Raw genomic sequence first — 16,914 nt, 5'->3', positions numbered from 1 at the left:
GTCTATAATCCATAAAGTTTCCTCTAGTGAAAAAAATTCATCCTCTGGTGTCCTCTCAAATCAGACACATTTGTTTAGAACTGTTTTGTAAAAACATTACTGTATTACAAACACATAGCTTTTTGCTTCATTGATTAAATGCTTATTGATTAAATGGACGGAAGTTGCTTGGATTACTTCATCATTGTGATGCTTTTACCACATTCTGAGAGCACCCATTCACTGCAGATGATCCATAGGGGAGCAATGCTAAATTTCTTTAATAATAGTGTTAATTTAGGTCAGAATTTGGCATTTTACACCAAGCATCTTTTCTTAAAGTGAAACAAGTGCTTGAACCCTGAATCTGTCCCATATGTGATTGAATAGATTCTCATTTTATTAAGCATTTTGAAAGATATTATGCGAAACGGTTTCTTTGTTTCAGTTTTATTGTTTCCCTCTGCATTCTCTGAAAGAATCTGCATGGCCCCAATTTATTGCAGGATAGTGCATAATGATGGTTAATGTGTTCTGAATTTCAGTGACAATTACCGCTGTTATTTACACATCGTAAACATTATACCATGGGCTGACTTCTGGATTATATAGCTGCCACCTGCCCAATGACTTTTAAGGAGTAATTATTTTCAGACATCCGTGGTAAAGCAATCCCATAAGTGGACTCTTTCAAGAATGTTTCTGGAAGGAATTCTAACTTGGCCATGAGGTCTTGGATGGTATCCGTTTTGGCGATCATTGCTTTGTGAACTTCAGGCTAACTTTTGGTTTGCCTCTTTAAAATAATTTTCTGATCAAAATTCTACCTGGTTCGACTGCTGTACCTTTGAGTACCATCACACCTATTTTAGTGTGGTGTCATTCCAGCCTTTTCCACTAAAAATAGTGGTTCCAAAAGCTTTTTTTTTTTTTTAAAACCACATTTAGGTGAAAATGTACTTAAAATAACCCTTTTTTTCCCTAAGTGTAGAGAACATTTGAATAACATACACGCATATATATATATATATATATATATATATATATATATATATAGATAGATAGATAGAGAAGTATTCAGACTTTCACCGTTATATTGCAGCCATTTGCTAAAAACATTTTAAGTTAATTTTTTTCCTTAATGTACACAGCACCCCATATTGACAAAAACACAGAATTGTTGAGATTTTTGCACATTTATTAAAAAAGAAAAACTGAAATATCACATGGTCCTAAGTATTCAGACCCTTTGCTCAGTATTTAGTAGAAGCACCCTTTTGATCTAATACAGCCGTGAGTCTTTTGGGGAAAGATTCAAGTTTTTCACACCTGGATTTGGGGATCCTCTGCCATTTCTCCTTGCACATACTCTCCAGTTCTGTCAGGTTAGATGGTAAGTGTTGGTGGACAGCCATTTTCAGGTCTCTCCAGAGATGTTCAATTGAGTTTAAGTCAGGGCCCTAGGAAGGGTTCTGGTCGCCCCAAACGTCTTCCATTTAAGGATTATGGAGGCCACTGTGCTCTCAGGAACCTTAAGTGCAGCAGAATTTTTTTGTAACCTTGGCCAGATCTGTGCCTTGCCACAATTCTGTCTCTGAGCTCTTCAGGCAGTTCCTTTGACCTCATGATTCTCATTTGCTCTGACATGCACTGGGAGCTGTGAGGTCTTATATAGACAGGTGTGTGGCTTTCCTAATCAAGTCCAATCAGTATAATCAAACACAGCTGGACTCAAATGAAGGTGTAGAACCATCTCAAGGATGATCAGAAGAAATGGACAGCACCTGAGTTAAATATATAGGCTACGTGTCACAGCAAAGGGTCTGAATACTTAGGACCATGTGATATTTAAGTTTTCTGTCAATATGGGATGCTGTGTGTACATTAATGAGGGGAAAAAAATACTTATATTATTTTAGCAAATGGCTGCAATATATATATATATATATACTTTAAACAGCCTTTTATGCAGAGGAAATATTATACAAAAAAAGTTCTTCGTGTAACCATTCCAAAAAAATAAAATAAATAAATAAATAAATACAAATTATTTAAGAATCTATAAAGTGGAGCAAAATGCCATGCATCAGGTCAGCAGTGGAAACTGCAGACAGTACACGGAATATACTGATATATCCAAATGGTGATCCACACGTATAAAGTAAAGCAAGAAAGTAAACTGTATAATGCTGGGGATATAGTCCTTATCCAGTCCTTATCCCAGATTCTGAACGCAGGATGATAATCCAGGTTATACGAGGCTCTCCTCCGGTAAACCGGTGTCCCATCACCATCATCCCGGTGTTGTCTGGTCCCTCAGAGTAGATATACCTTTGCTCTGAGTTTTTGGGGTAACGGTGTCAAACTTTTGAAGCTCTTAAATAATGGGCGGATCTTTCCAAGACTGGTAATTGTGCCGTGTTCATTTCTTTTTCCTCACGGGTCAGGTTTAGTCCACGTCCAACCCTCCTCAAGACTTAGATCTTCAGGAAACAAACCGGTTTTCTTTTTTCTTCTTCTTTTTTTTTCATGAGAGTCCGTTTACCTTCAGTCTGAGAGTATACTGGACGGAAGGACTGAGGAGTTTGTTCACAACGACAACCAATTTATTATTTTCGTTCATGGCAGATCAGAGATAAATATTAAATAATAATCTGGATTGTGGAAAAGGAACGAATTTAAAAACAAGACACAGTTGAGGGCGCCGGTCATGGATAAGGAAAGGTGGTCCACGAGATGGAAAACGAAAAGCTGGCTCAGGAACTACGCTTTAAGTGCAATCTTCATTCTGACTTTTGTGCTTCAGGCAACACAAGTGATAGCAGGTAAGGTTGAGGAGCAAAGTCACGAGCCTTCTAGTGATGCCAGCCTTCAGTATAAGCATAGAGTTGTAGCGAACTGAAAATATGTAGTGAATTTCTTTGTCAAAATATAGTAAAATCACAGTGTGCATATATAGGATATGTATTGTAAGATTGCCTCAAAAACTAGTGCGCTTCTTACCTAGACAGCATTTATGGCCATAATAGGCGCGTGCAGAAATGGCATTCCTAAACCTCAATGCCGATAACAACTATTTTAAATTATTATTTCATTTTTATTATTTCATTTTTCATCATAATGCCTAAAATGCTGCTTGATTAGAAAAATAGTTTACTTAGAGATATTAGTGGCATACGTCCTGGCTGTTAATAATGGCATTGTCTCAACATACTACCCAGTAGTTTGTTTTTGAAAGCTGGATATGATTATTATTCAAGTCTAATATACAATATGCTCTATTTGAAATTCAGATTGGAAGAGTCTACCAAAACACATATTTCTAAGTATTTCAGAGTATGCTGTTACAGGTAGCTTTATCATTTGTATAAAATACTGTTATATTACATATAGAGAAATATTATATTTGCATAAAAATATTATAAAAAACAATTATAATATCACTGGTATCCCTCATCGTCAAAGTTTTGATATACAGTACAAAACTGTTTTATAGCAGGCTATGTCCCAAAGTTGAGTGATTCAGTTAATAGCAGAAAGGCGGGTGTATTTGACCTGTTGACATCATTCATGGTAACTGCACTACCCAGCACACACCAGTGAGGCACTCGAGTGCCCACAATTAGTTTAGGAAATTCTATTGCTCAGACAGAGAGAGATACCGTTTCTCCACACTATCCCAGGCCATACTAAAGACCCGTCCACTGTCAGAAAGCTACTATAGAAGTGCTTTCTGACTTGGACACATTGTCTACTGCTAAACGTGGACACTTGAGTTTTAAAGTGGCCCTATCCGTCATTTATACATTTTGTCCTCCTGTATAGGCTACTCTAAAAATAGGCAAAATTAGGACATCATGTCCTTCTGACTCAACTGTATATGAGGATCACAAATAGCAAACTGTTAAGCGGTCTTTCTGATAAAAGCTTTCAAAGAGCCTGGTCTCTCCTGCTTTGCAAATTCACAGTATAATAATAAGTCTGTAAAACGATAAAGAGTATATTCCTTGTTGATGTTCTGATGGCCATTTCAGATATATAACATACCTCTTTCAAAATGGCTGCCTGATGATGTCTTCACCACATTGCACTTCTGCAGGCCAATTGGGAGGTGGAGATATTTTGAAAGTGAGCTTCCACATTTTTTGGGTTTTAATATCAATCTTGACCACAACTAAAATTCCATGCATAAAACCTACCTTTTGGCTCTCATTTGTTTTAGTTTTTTGGATTTCAAATGAAACCTATATAAAATACCACTTTCAGCAGTTCAAAAAGTTCAAATGAGATATTGGCCACAGCTGCTGAGATTAACAATGAGGATGCAGGGCCTTTTTTGCAGCTGTAGTTTAGCCTATGTCATAGTATGGATATTGCGTCCCGTGTGTATTTGAATCCAGTGACATTTCTGCCAGATTTCTTCAAGATTTGCAGTCATTTTAGAGGCTGAATCACACAGATGATGCATTCTTTGCTAAATACTTTTGTCATGTTTTATTGTGGAAAAATCTGCCATGTCATTATCCATGAGACTGGTTTTCCCCAGAGAGAATATCTGGAAAATACAAAGAAAAGAAAAAAATAGCCTGCATTCATAATTGTGGATGTGCATTAGAAGCAATGTGCTTATTTGCTGCTTTAATGGATTTTGGATACTGACATTTTTTAAGAGCTTTTGTGAGAGGGGGGTGCTGTTCCTGCCAGTTCTCAACATCTGGAATATATGAGGCCTTAAGGTATGCAGTAATGCTGAGAGGCATTCTGAAAAGCACAAAGAGACCTTTAGTTTAGAGTTTAGAAAGAAAAAAACAGTAGCAAAGCTTTTTAGAAGAGACTTGTAAGAGTTACAGATGATTGTCCTCTCCTTTAAGAGTTTGAATGGCTTTTTTCCAGACTTTTTTTTTTTTTTTAGAATGATAATGCAGAGGGCTTTTCTTTGTTTTGTCAGTGAGGGTTAAACTGAATTGAAACTCTCAACAAATGGATTTGACAGAGCTACATTAGACTTCACTGCATAATTAAGCTCACAAACGAGGTGTTTTAATGTGATTGAGAAAATTGAGCTGTTCCAGGAATATATTCTAGAATTTTTCATAATAAACATAAACAAAAAAAAATCCTTAAAATTATATATATATATATATATATATATATATATATATATATAACATTTTAAGCATAAATATTGTTCAAAAGTTTGGGGTCGGTAAGATTTTCTTCAAAATATTTTTTTTAATCCTGCTCACCATTTATTTGATAAAAAAAGACAATAAAAACAGCATTATTGTGATTTAAAAATATATTTAAATTACAATATGATTAAAAAAACATTTATTATTATTATAACTCTTAAAAAAACAGCTATGCTGCTTAATATTTTTGTGGAAACCATGCTACTTTTTTGAAGATTCTTTAATCAAGAAATCAAGAAAGAACAGCATTTATTTCAAATCCTTTGCAACATTGTAAACATCTTTATTTTCATGTATTTAATGTATCTATTCTGAATTTATTAAGCATTGATTTATTTTAAATATAAAATCTCAATGACCTCAAGCTTTTTATTTTTCGATTAAAGTCTTCTATTAATTATCGTCCCTTTATCTCAGCCCAAGAGTAAAATAACAATAAATTTGTGCTTTCAGTGAATTAGGACTTGGCTGGTGGTATGTTGAGGCAAAGTTATATGCAGGCTGTACCATGCCGACACCATAATGTGTTCAGCATGTGCACTAACCCTAAAAAAACACCACCCACTGGCTCCTGGCCAGTACCAGATCACCACTTCCTGCCATTCTTACCATATGGTTACAGAAAATAATGAAACAAAAAGACAAATGTAGTTTTTTTTACATGAACTACAGTAGCATGGTTTTTATTTTTATTTATTTATTTTTTTCCTGCTCTTGACCTATAAATTGTTAAATATAACTGTGAAGACCAGACGTCTGAGTGAATTTTCCTCAGTGTCTATTTTTAACAAATGCAGCTTATCATCCTTCATATTTTATAAAGGTTTTGCTGGTTTTATGGTGCCTTTTTCGTAGTGTTATAGGGCTGATCTATCAAAAGACTTTAGTATAATTCTTCTAAAGTGCTTTCCCAGCCTTCCGTTCAGAGGGACAAGGTGGAAAATTAGCCTTTTTTGTGATGTCAAAGCATATGAAAATAAATCCCTGGTTTGAATCCAACACTGAGTCCTGAGAAAGACAGTAATGAGTCTTAGCAACTAATCATTCTCTTTATATGTTTTTTTGTTTTTAGACCTTTAAAATAGATACTTCCTGTCTGCTGTCTGACCAGCAGACAAATATGTCCATTTGCCCCGACTCAGTCGTTTTTGTAGTCTCTGGTAGCGGGGGAGTCAGAATAGGAGTATTTATGTGCTTGTCATCCATTCATCAAACACAACTCGGCATCCTCGACCACAACAATCCACAGTGGTAATGACAAACAGATGCGTCCAGGGTGCGAATTACACAATGACCATTGGGGGGGAGGGGGGGGGGGGGGGAGTCAGAGGACACGGAGCACAAAAATAGTTATCATTGTGTTCATTAAAAAAAAAAAAAACCTGAATAGACATTACAGAAAAGTAGCTGAAATATAAGTAGCTTTAGATAGAAATATTTTAATTCAGCATAGAGAAATACAAATAAATTGTTAAATATTAAATTATATTAAAAAAATTATACTCTTTATACAACTCTAAAAGCGCCAGCAGGTGGTGGCAAGAACCTGTCTTAAGTCAGCGAGTCATTCAATCGTTCAATCAATCAATCAATTCGTTCAAACAGCTGATTCATTCAAAAACTAAGCATGTAGCTGTGTTCGAAATGGCATACTTACTTACTGCTTACTGCCCAGTACTCAGTGTTCTAGCCTACTATTTTTTAAAGAAGAGTGTGTGAAACAGTATACAATGAGCAACAAATGTTTCAGAGTAGTGTGCTAAAGTGTTGTTACATGACAAAATATTAATTCAGCACAGCTGCTGAAGTTGTTACTTCACAAATTGTGTTCCTGTAGTTCGAGTGGTAGAGCATTGCGTTAGCAAGCGTAAGGTTGGGGGTTCGAATCAAAGGGAACACATGTTAGGAGAAAATTGTTAGCCTGAATGCCATGTAAGTCGCTTTGGATAAAAGCGTCTGCTAAATGCATAAATTTAAATTAATTTTAATTTTATTTTAATTTACAAATAAATGTAATGACTGATCTTTTTACAAAGTCTTGTTAATTAAGGATTCATACTAAATGCAATATTGCCCAATTTAACTCATTTCATAATTAATGGACTTTACATACTGAGCAGAACTAATAATAATTGTGTAAATAGTAGTTAGGTGGTAGATACCTATATTTCAGTACTGTAGTACATTAAAAAAAAAGAATGCAATAACATAGTGTGTTTAAATTATCATACTTGAAAATATTATTAAATTAATGCAGCTTTATTGCGACAAAAATCTCCCTACACCTATACCACTAACCACCTAATAACACTGTATTATTAATGAGAGCTTTTATTTCCAATTTTCAAATATTTCCTTTATTGTTACTGAAAATAAATGCCTTTTTGTTCTAATATGTGGTGGGAAAAGGAGTAGCCTAGAACAAGGTTTGGTAAAGGGCAGGCTCGAACTCGGGTCACTCGTGACAAAATCTTTCATCACACGTCTTTTACCCACTGCGCTACTAATATTGAAGTACTGTAAATGGGTATCTTTTGCAGTGCTGTTTATCGCAGACAGGCATGGTGGGCGGAGTTATTGTAAATAGTCTCTTCCATCAAATTATTTATATATTATATTACTTCAATATTTTTATTATTCAATAACTTTGAAATTATCTGTACTGTATAAAGCACTATAGAGATAAAGGACACGTCATTTGACATAGATCGGAAACGTGTTGTAGAGATTAAAGTACAATTTATGTCCTACTTACGGTACCATATTGTTTTTAGAAACACAGCAATAGTTTGTAGTTTACAGTAACATGTAAGTATAAAAGTGTTTTATAATTACTACTCCCCACCTCCAGTTCACTCACACATTTGAAGATGAAACATTACATGGAGCGCGTTGCGTTCTGGGAAACAGTATGCCATGCAGTGTCTTCAGATGCATGCATAAAATTTCAGCAAATGTAGCAGGTAATCCGGGCATTCCATGCATACAGAACATTCTCTTACTATTCACAGTAAACACACAGCATACTGCAACACACTAGGAGTTGTGTGGTAGTATGCCATTCCAAACACAGCTTCTGTACTGATTTCAGTGTACTTGAGTTATATTTAGCAGATTCTGGTAAATATAGTAGGTCATCAGGGTATTTGATGCATACAGAAAATTTGCACACTATGCACAGCATACATACTGGATACTGCAGAAATAGTAAGAGTAGTAGTATGGCATTTCGAACACAGACAGTGACTGCCTTGATTCACTTGATTCATTAAAAATTGTGGATTCATTAATGAAACGCCACTGTGTATTGATCAAAGATGCAACAACAGTTCTCCTTGGGCTTTATTTTCATTAGTGAAATTACTGACAGTGTGCCTAAAATGTAATTATTCAAACCTTTACCTTATTTTAATTTCTACGTAAAAACTGTTATATAACCTATTTTGCATTTCTACCAGCTAATGATGATTCTGAAAGAAAACACGCAGTGTTTGTTATAGTAACACATGCAGCTTTCTTGCACATCTGACAGAACTTTATCACTCGACTGAATCTACACATGCATTTGTAGGTGTTCTTGCTCCAAATGCACATTTTTGAATGAGCGCTGTAGCGTATTCTTTAACCACTCAGGTAATGTCAATACAACCCATTTCAGGGGCTGTCAAAATTATATTTAAAAATCAGCCAGGGCTATCCAATTTTTTCTTCAAAGCGGAAGTAAGCCTATGGGTGAGACTTTCAGTTCATTAGCCGCTAGGTAAATAATGCAGTGCATCATGCAGTAAAAGTTTGCACTACAAACCAGTGTGTTCAAGATAATACATTAAAATAATATGATAAGCTACACCAACTTTTAATATCAAGCAGCAAAATGAACTGTTTTGTTCAACTAAAAATAGCTGGATGAAGTGGACACAAATGAGACCGGAAGCCAGACCCATAGAATTTACAAATAGCCACGCCCATTTTTATGACAAGAAAAAGATGGCTAGAAATGCATATTTATATATTTACAAGTAAATCTCCATATTATGCGTAGGCTGTCTTTCTATCCACCTCCCCTGCATATAATTTTGATGTTCATCAGTGGATAGTAATGGATGTAAGTAACCGAGCTGGTACTCTTATCTCCCTGACCTTGCATACATCCTTATTCATCGTTTTCAAGTGAAGCCGGAATATTTCCTATTCACAGCATCAAAGGCGAAGCCTTAAAGACTCGAGCAGAGCAATAAATCAGTTACAGTGCTGCTCGGAGTCCACTTTAAGTATTAACTGCCATATTAATCATATCATAAATCTTAAGCATTAGCATAGATCTGATAAGGATCATTAGAAATGAGCCATTTGTGGGTTGCAGGCTGAGGGACACCAGAACCTTGTATATATGACATTGGTAGTAGCAACATGATGAAGTATAGTACCTGACATACTGTATTGGTGGAGCTGAGCTTCTTGTAAAGTCTGGGTCATGCTGAGCTGCCATAACCGTAGAAGGTCAGTGACCAACACCAGTGACTTTAACTCCTGGAATGTTTGGCTTTGTAGATGGATCTGCATGTGGGGGGGGTCAATTATCCCTATTGGATATTTCTTCACATCTTTACTGCTATGCTGCTCTGGTTCCTTGTAAAAGGACAATTGCTTCATTGGATGGTCACAGCACACATGTGATGGCAGGGAATTAGGTACGGTAAAACCGTCAGTCAGGGTTAGCATTGCTGCGAAATGATGTGTGGCACCAATGAGGGGGGATTTTATGGGAGTTTGTTTGTTCATGTTCATATTGACTAATGGCAAGATGTGGCCCACAAATGTCCTAATTTGCTAAACTATAATTGACTGTAAATAGACTCATTCGACACCATTCAAGGCAGAATAAGGACATTGCATTAGGAAAGCAGTCTAATTGAGGTTAATAATACACATTGAAACTGACTTCTAGTTTTTAAACATGGATAGTGTAATAAAATTACATAATAACCCAACTGTACTTGGAAGCAGTTGTGAAAAATAAACAACTGGCAATTTATTTCCATTTCACAAGGTTTTTTTCTTTTTTTCTCAACAACAGTAGTTTCACACCAGAATCACCTTTCCCATATGTGTGACAAATGAAAGGTATCTTTGGATAGTGCTGTTTAATTTTTTCCTTGTTTCTAATCTAACTTCTTGATAACAGAATTATTGGCTTTAGATAATTAGATGTACAAATGAAAATAACTGAACCAACATTGTTTTAGTTTGATGTAGCAAAGCTGTTGATGCTAATAATGTTTGCTCACCAATTAAATTATAAAAATGATAAAAACATCATGATCATAACAACCAACGTTCTGCCTCACAGCTGAACCCGTGGATGTGCTCAAGGTCTTAGACTTTAAAAGTTCACCAGAAGGAGTGAAAAAAACACAAGGCTTCTGCACCATCCGGAGAGGATCTAAGCCAGATGTGGCCTACCGAGTGGACAAACGGGCTCAACTCAGCACCCCAACCAAGCAGCTCTTCCCAGGTATGTGAATTGTTCGAATCTATGTACTCTCATTCCTACTTACTCTTAAATACAACAACTTGTTTGCTTGGGCAAGGCTGTAAATCACTTCTTAATGTTGTTAGTTTTCTCTTGGAAAGTGACATTTTGAATAGTTTATTTTGGTTCTTTGAAATGCACCCAACAGCAAGTACATAATGTAGCTTGACTGTCTTAGTTAAATGCATTTGGACTGTTTACAATGCCAGAAGTCTAATATTTCCAGAAAGAGTCCATTAATAAATAAAGAAAGCTCATTGACTACTGTTTTGACCAGCATAGGCTCAATGGAAAAACATGCCTCTACCCACGTTTTTGTAAAACTCCAAAATGTACCTACATACAAATCACTCCCTTATGAAAATTACCCATGGTTTTACAACAAATACCCCCAACCCCCCCCCCCCCCCCCCCCCCCCAAAAAAACCCAACAACAACAAAACACGGTTAAACCATGGTAACCACAAATTAACCATGGTTTTGCTACACTAGCCGTACTATCCATGGTATTTGTAGTAAAACTGAGGTGATTAATGGTAGTCAATATGCCAAAAACGGGTTACTACACTTTTACTATAGTAAATCCATGGTTAACTTTCATAAGGGCTGCAGTTCCACCTGAAATAAACACAAGTGACAGTAAAACACCAAATTTTATTCATTCTTTGTGCAGTTCCTTGCACAAAACTGTTGTGACACTAGAACACTTTTTCCATAGTGCATGATTTGTATATTAACATATAAATAAATATATTTTGACAAATATTTTTTGTACCACCTCGGTTGAGGTTTCAAGTCAACCGTACCATTACCAGAACGTGATGTGTAAGCTATGCTGATCACGGATTGGGCGGAGAGAATTGTCACTACCTGCGTCACTGAACTTGCGACACAAACACAAAAGAACCGCTAGATTCAAATCAGCACGGCCAGGGAATGCAACTCTTTTGAAAGAGTGCACCTTTTTTAACAACCAAAAAGCTTAGTTGTCTGAGCTTGTGAATGATCCCGCCCACTCTAAAGCGATACTAAACTGCAGTGGAAACACAAACTGTGCCATGCCGAGCCGAGCGGTGCAGTACCGTACTGAGCTGTGCCGTTCCAATTCGTTCCACGCAGTGGAAAAGCTCAAAGAGCTTTGACCTTTTAGCTCCACTAACTGGATATTTAATTTCCAAACTACCACAATACTGACAGCAACCAACATAATCAAATATAGCCTGTTCCAAATAAAACTGAATGCTCATTTAACGCCACTTACACTGTGACATTTCACTATGGAAGCATGCAAAAAATAATGTCACTTTGCAGAAACGTTGTCACCAGGACAATTTTGAGTAGTTAATTATTGAGTAGACAATTTTGAGTAGCAGAACAATGTCGAGTAGCAGAACAGATCTAACCTTCTGTTAACTGTTGCTGCTGTTAGTCCTGTAACATAAGCTAGTATGTTGTTCGTAGCATATCACAGATAGTGAACTGTCACATACTGAAGAAAATGAAGGCCATTTGACATAAGAATGCTAAACATTCACAAAATCAGTGTATCATATGTCTCCTGCAACTCCATGGTTAACACAGTTTTAAGTTTAGTTTTAATGAATGGGATGTTGAAATAATTATTTGCTCAGCCTATAACAACATCATCATTTACATTTACTAGTTTAGTCACATTAACTCGGACCATATGTTCTGTGTGTGTTGGTTATCTTCCAAATTGGCCAGATTGCAAAAAGGAACTGAGGCACAAAATAGCCGGAGATTCAATTAACAAATTGTTTTCTGTGATTTCTGGTTAAAATAATATCACCTCCAAGCCTTTTGATTTTAGGACTGGAAATTTCAGCGAAATAGTATGTTGGCAATAATAATAATAATAATAATAATAATAATAAAAGTATCTCCTTCAAGGTTGTCAAAGTGTACAGCACTTCAGAGATCAATAGCTTCAGATTTAGTTCCACTCCAGTGCTCATGCAACCCATTTAATTGTAAATCTGTTATGTCATCTGACACCTTGCAAAACTAATGTGCCAACAGAAAAGACAAACCATTTTATACTTAATTAAACCATCCCCTACAAACCATGTGAAGAACAGGTTGCTGTAAAGGGCCACTGCATATTACAAGGCGCGTTTAGATCACAGTACACAGTATGATATAGTCTTAGCCAGTGCTTTAAGTGGGCCGGTACGAACCGGTACTCAGTACCGCCACTTCCAAATATAGCTCTTGAGCGTACCGCCACCTTTCCGTGCGCCCAGAACATGCTTTTAGCGTACCGGTACGCTCATTTGGACATCTGTTTTAATAGAGGTTTTATTCTTTTGCGCTTGCGCTTTTCAGAGCGCCCTTCCCAATGCAAATTTCCTGATTCGTCCCACCGAGAGGAGAGACTACATTACCCATACATCCTTTAGTTTTACAAGTGAAAAGTGCATGCGTCGCTTTTGCCGCTTTCAGTAACAACTCAACGTGGCCGGAGAGAATGTGAAATGCGCACACTCTGCTCGGTACATAATGTGCTCTCCTGGCTTCACACTCTGAGTACTATAACAACACGGTCAGAATCATGACTCGCTGGCTGACAACCCACCAAGCCTGAATGATATCGCTGCAAACATATGTCAGACGCAAGCTAATGAAGTAATGCAGTAGCTCTTTCAGGTAGGGTGACCAGACGTCCTGAAAAATTCGGGACTGTCCCGAAATCTAAACTGTTGTCCCGAATCCCGAATCTGGCCCTAATTGTCCCAAAAATTATACTAAAGCAAAATCTTCAGTAGTTATTGTCTGATAAACATTAAAAACTGTCCTCGGAGGTTGAGTCGTCCTGCAACCAGCCCCGTTGGCTGCTCATTGGCTGCAGCATCTTTTTTCTAAGTTCTAAAAAAATACTAGGCACGATAATAATCTATCTGCACAAAGACAATATGAGACACTCCCCTTACCCCGTCCCGAATTTAAGCCAATCTCATCTGGTCACCCTATTCTAAGGGTATTTTTTCTAAATCTTTTTGCACATTTTATTTATGTTCAGTAGCACTTTCTAGCTCAAGCAAATCCACAAACTAATAAAAGGATTTATTATTTTTATAAGGTCGTCTGTTGACTGCTGCATATAAAACCCCTTCAATATAGTTGTTGTTACCTCAGGGGATGAGGGGAGTCGTCAAAAAAAACAAAAAAAAAACAATATATATATTCTATATAATACCCTCATCCCCTGAGGTAACAACAACTATATTGAAGGGGTTTTATATATATATAGGCTATAATAGAGTACCGGCACCTCTTTTGGGCCACTTAAAGCACTGGTCTTAGCTCATCAACACCATGGAAACGAAGACAAGAGTATGAATAATCAATAACAGCAGATGTTTAACCCACAATGTCTTTCCTGTGTCTTCAGGAGACGTATTCCCTCAGGACTTCTCCATCCTTATGACTTTCAAACCAAAGGCGGGAGTACAGTCCTTCCTTTTGTCGGTATACAACGAGCAGGGCATCCAGCAGCTGGGAGTGGAGGTGGGCCGTGCGCCAGTCTTCCTGTATGAGGATCAGCATGGGAAGCCCGCTCCTGAGGATTACCCCCTTTTCCGTGCCATTAACCTTGCAGATGGAAAGCAAGTTGACTCTTTATTTGTATATTTTTGATTTGTGTAAAGGTTTTTGGTCTAAACAGTTTAAACTTTTTTTTCTTCGGAGTAGTACAATACATCAATTTCAGAAGTAATATTTGTGTGTGTGTGTGTGTGTGTGTGTGTGTGTGTGTGTGTGTGTGTGTGTGTGTGTTTCGAACAAGCTGTAGTATAGTTTTCATCAACTGACCATTGAATATGTTTGGATTGGCTATGCAATTTGCTTATGAATTTTTCCTAGTGGATAGTTTAGTCCACTGTGTTTATTACTGGTACTATTTTCCATCAGCATACTCATTTATTTATCTATATAGGTATAATTAAAGTAGGGAAATTGTGAATATGCAGTCATATGTAACTAATTTGGCAAAGCAAACATTTACTTTAAAAGAAACAAGAATGCCAAGTTTCTGTGCCTTTGATTAACCACATTAAGGTTTACATGTAATAAAACAATGGTGTATTCTCATAATTCATGTAATGGTTAAACATTTTTTTTTTATTTGAGAAAACATAGTATTAAACAAAAACCAGCTAGTGAAATATTTATAATTTTGTCAATATGAGAGGCGATGCTAAGTAATACGCCTTTTTAAATACACATGGAGAGAATGATGTTTGTCTTTTCCGTTTAAATGATTTTATTTAGGAACATCCTGTACTAATACATCCTCCTTCAGTGGTGGTCAGTTGTTTTTCTCACTGTATAAAGAACCAAATATGCATTTTGGTTATGCAACGGAAAGTAAACATATATCATTCCACAAACTGAGGAATCACAAACTTCATGGTTCTTCTTTGTTTGTCTTTCCCATACAATTTCCTCCCAACCGATAGGTGGCACCGTGTGGCTATTAGCATCGAAAAGAAGACTGTCACAATGATTGTGGACTGCAAGAAGAAGATTTCTAAACCACTAAGCAGAAGTGACCACGCAATCATTAACACAGATGGCATCACAGTCTTTGGGACCAGAATCCTGGACGAGGAAGTTTTTGAGGCAAGCAAAGCTTTTTTTTTTTTTTTTTTTACAAAAACACTGATGGATGCAGTCCATTCCCATTATTATTTGTGTTGGTAGTCCAATTATACACTTAAAAATATTATTTATATAGCGCTTTAAACAAAATACATTGCGTCAAAGCAACTGAACAACATTCATTAGGAAAACAGTGTGTCAATAATGCCAAATGATAGTTAAAGGCAGTTCATCATTGAATTCAGTTATGTCATCTCTATTCAGTTAAATAGTGTTAATAGTTAAAATAGTTAAATAGTTAAAAAGTGCATTTATTTGCAATCAAGTCAACGATATCGCTGTAGATGAAGTGACCCCAACTAAGCAAGCCAGAGGCGACAGCAGCAAGGAACCGAAACTCCATTGGTGACAGAATGGAGAAAAAAACCTTGGGAGAAACCAGGCATTGTGCAGAAGAATCATCTGTTTCCTGTGGTCTTGTCCTGGTGCTCCTCTGAGACAAGGTCTTTACAGGGGATCTGTATCTGGGGCTCTAGTTGTCCTGGTCTCCGCTGTCTTTCAGGGCAGTAGAGGTCCTTTCTAGGTAGTGACCACCATCTGGTCTGGATACGTACTGGATCCGGGTGACTGCAGTGACCCTCTGATCTGGATACAGACTGGATCTGGTGGCTACGGTGACATCGGAATAAGAGAGAAACAGACAAATATTAGCGTAGATGCCATTCTTCTAATGATGTAGCAAGTACATAGGGTGTTATGGGAAGTGTTCCCGGTTCCGGTTTACCTAATTAATGCAGCCTAAAAATCCTTTAACGGATTTGGATATTAAAAGCATATTAGTATGTTATGTGTAAGCCAGGTTAAAGAGATGGGTCTTTAATCTAGATTTAAACTACAAGAGTGTGTCTGCCTCCCGAACAATGTTAGGTAGGTTATTCCAGAGTTTAGGCGCCAAATATAGGAAAAGGATCTGCCGCCCACAGTTGATTTTGGTATTCTAGGTATTATCAAATTGCCTGAGTTTTGAGAACGTAGCAGACGTAGAGGATTATAATGTAAAAGGAGCTCATACAAATACTGAGGTTCTAAACCATTCAGGGCTTTATAAGTAATAAGCAATATTTTAAAATCTATACGATGTTTGATAGGGAGCCAGTGCAGTGTTGACAGGACGGGCTAATATGGTCATACTTCCTGGTTCTAGTAAGAACTCTTGCTGCTGCATTTTGGACTAGCTGTAGTTTGTTTACTAAGCGTGCAGAACAATCACCCAATAAAGCATTACAATAATCTAACCTTGAGGTCATAAATGCATGGATTAACATTTCTGCATTTGACATTGAGAGCATAGGCCATAATTTAGATATATTTTTGAGATGGAAAAATGCAGTTTTACAAATGCTAGAAACGTGGCTTTCTAAGAAAAGATTGTGATCAAATAGCAGACCTAGGTTCCTAACTGATGACGAAGAATTGACAGAGCAACCATCAAGTCTTAGACAGTGTTCTAGGTTATTACAAGCAGAGTTTTTAGGTCCTATAATTAACACCTCTGTTTTTTTTCAGAATTTAGCAGTAAGAAATTCGTCA

General features: G+C 36.8%; 1 protein-coding gene across 1 annotated transcript in view; it reads left to right on the top strand.

Annotated features, from left to right (window-relative positions):
* Nucleotides 1–2,143: 2,143 nt before the first annotated feature.
* Nucleotides 2,144–16,914, top strand: part of LOC132155079 (collagen alpha-1(XI) chain-like) — a 109,522-nt gene continuing 94,751 nt past the window's right edge. Inside the window, exons 1-4 of the mRNA XM_059563860.1 lie at nucleotides 2,144–2,804; nucleotides 10,522–10,686; nucleotides 14,117–14,330; nucleotides 15,183–15,345. Coding sequence (XP_059419843.1) covers nucleotides 2,690–2,804; nucleotides 10,522–10,686; nucleotides 14,117–14,330; nucleotides 15,183–15,345 — 657 coding nt within the window. The 5' untranslated portion in view covers nucleotides 2,144–2,689. The remainder of the gene's footprint in view (nucleotides 2,805–10,521; nucleotides 10,687–14,116; nucleotides 14,331–15,182; nucleotides 15,346–16,914) is intronic.

This window comes from Carassius carassius, chromosome 12 (assembly GCF_963082965.1).
Source record: "Carassius carassius chromosome 12, fCarCar2.1, whole genome shotgun sequence".
Classification (NCBI taxonomy): Eukaryota; Metazoa; Chordata; class Actinopteri; order Cypriniformes; family Cyprinidae; genus Carassius; species Carassius carassius.
This window is presented reverse-complemented; position numbering and strand designations above follow the sequence as displayed.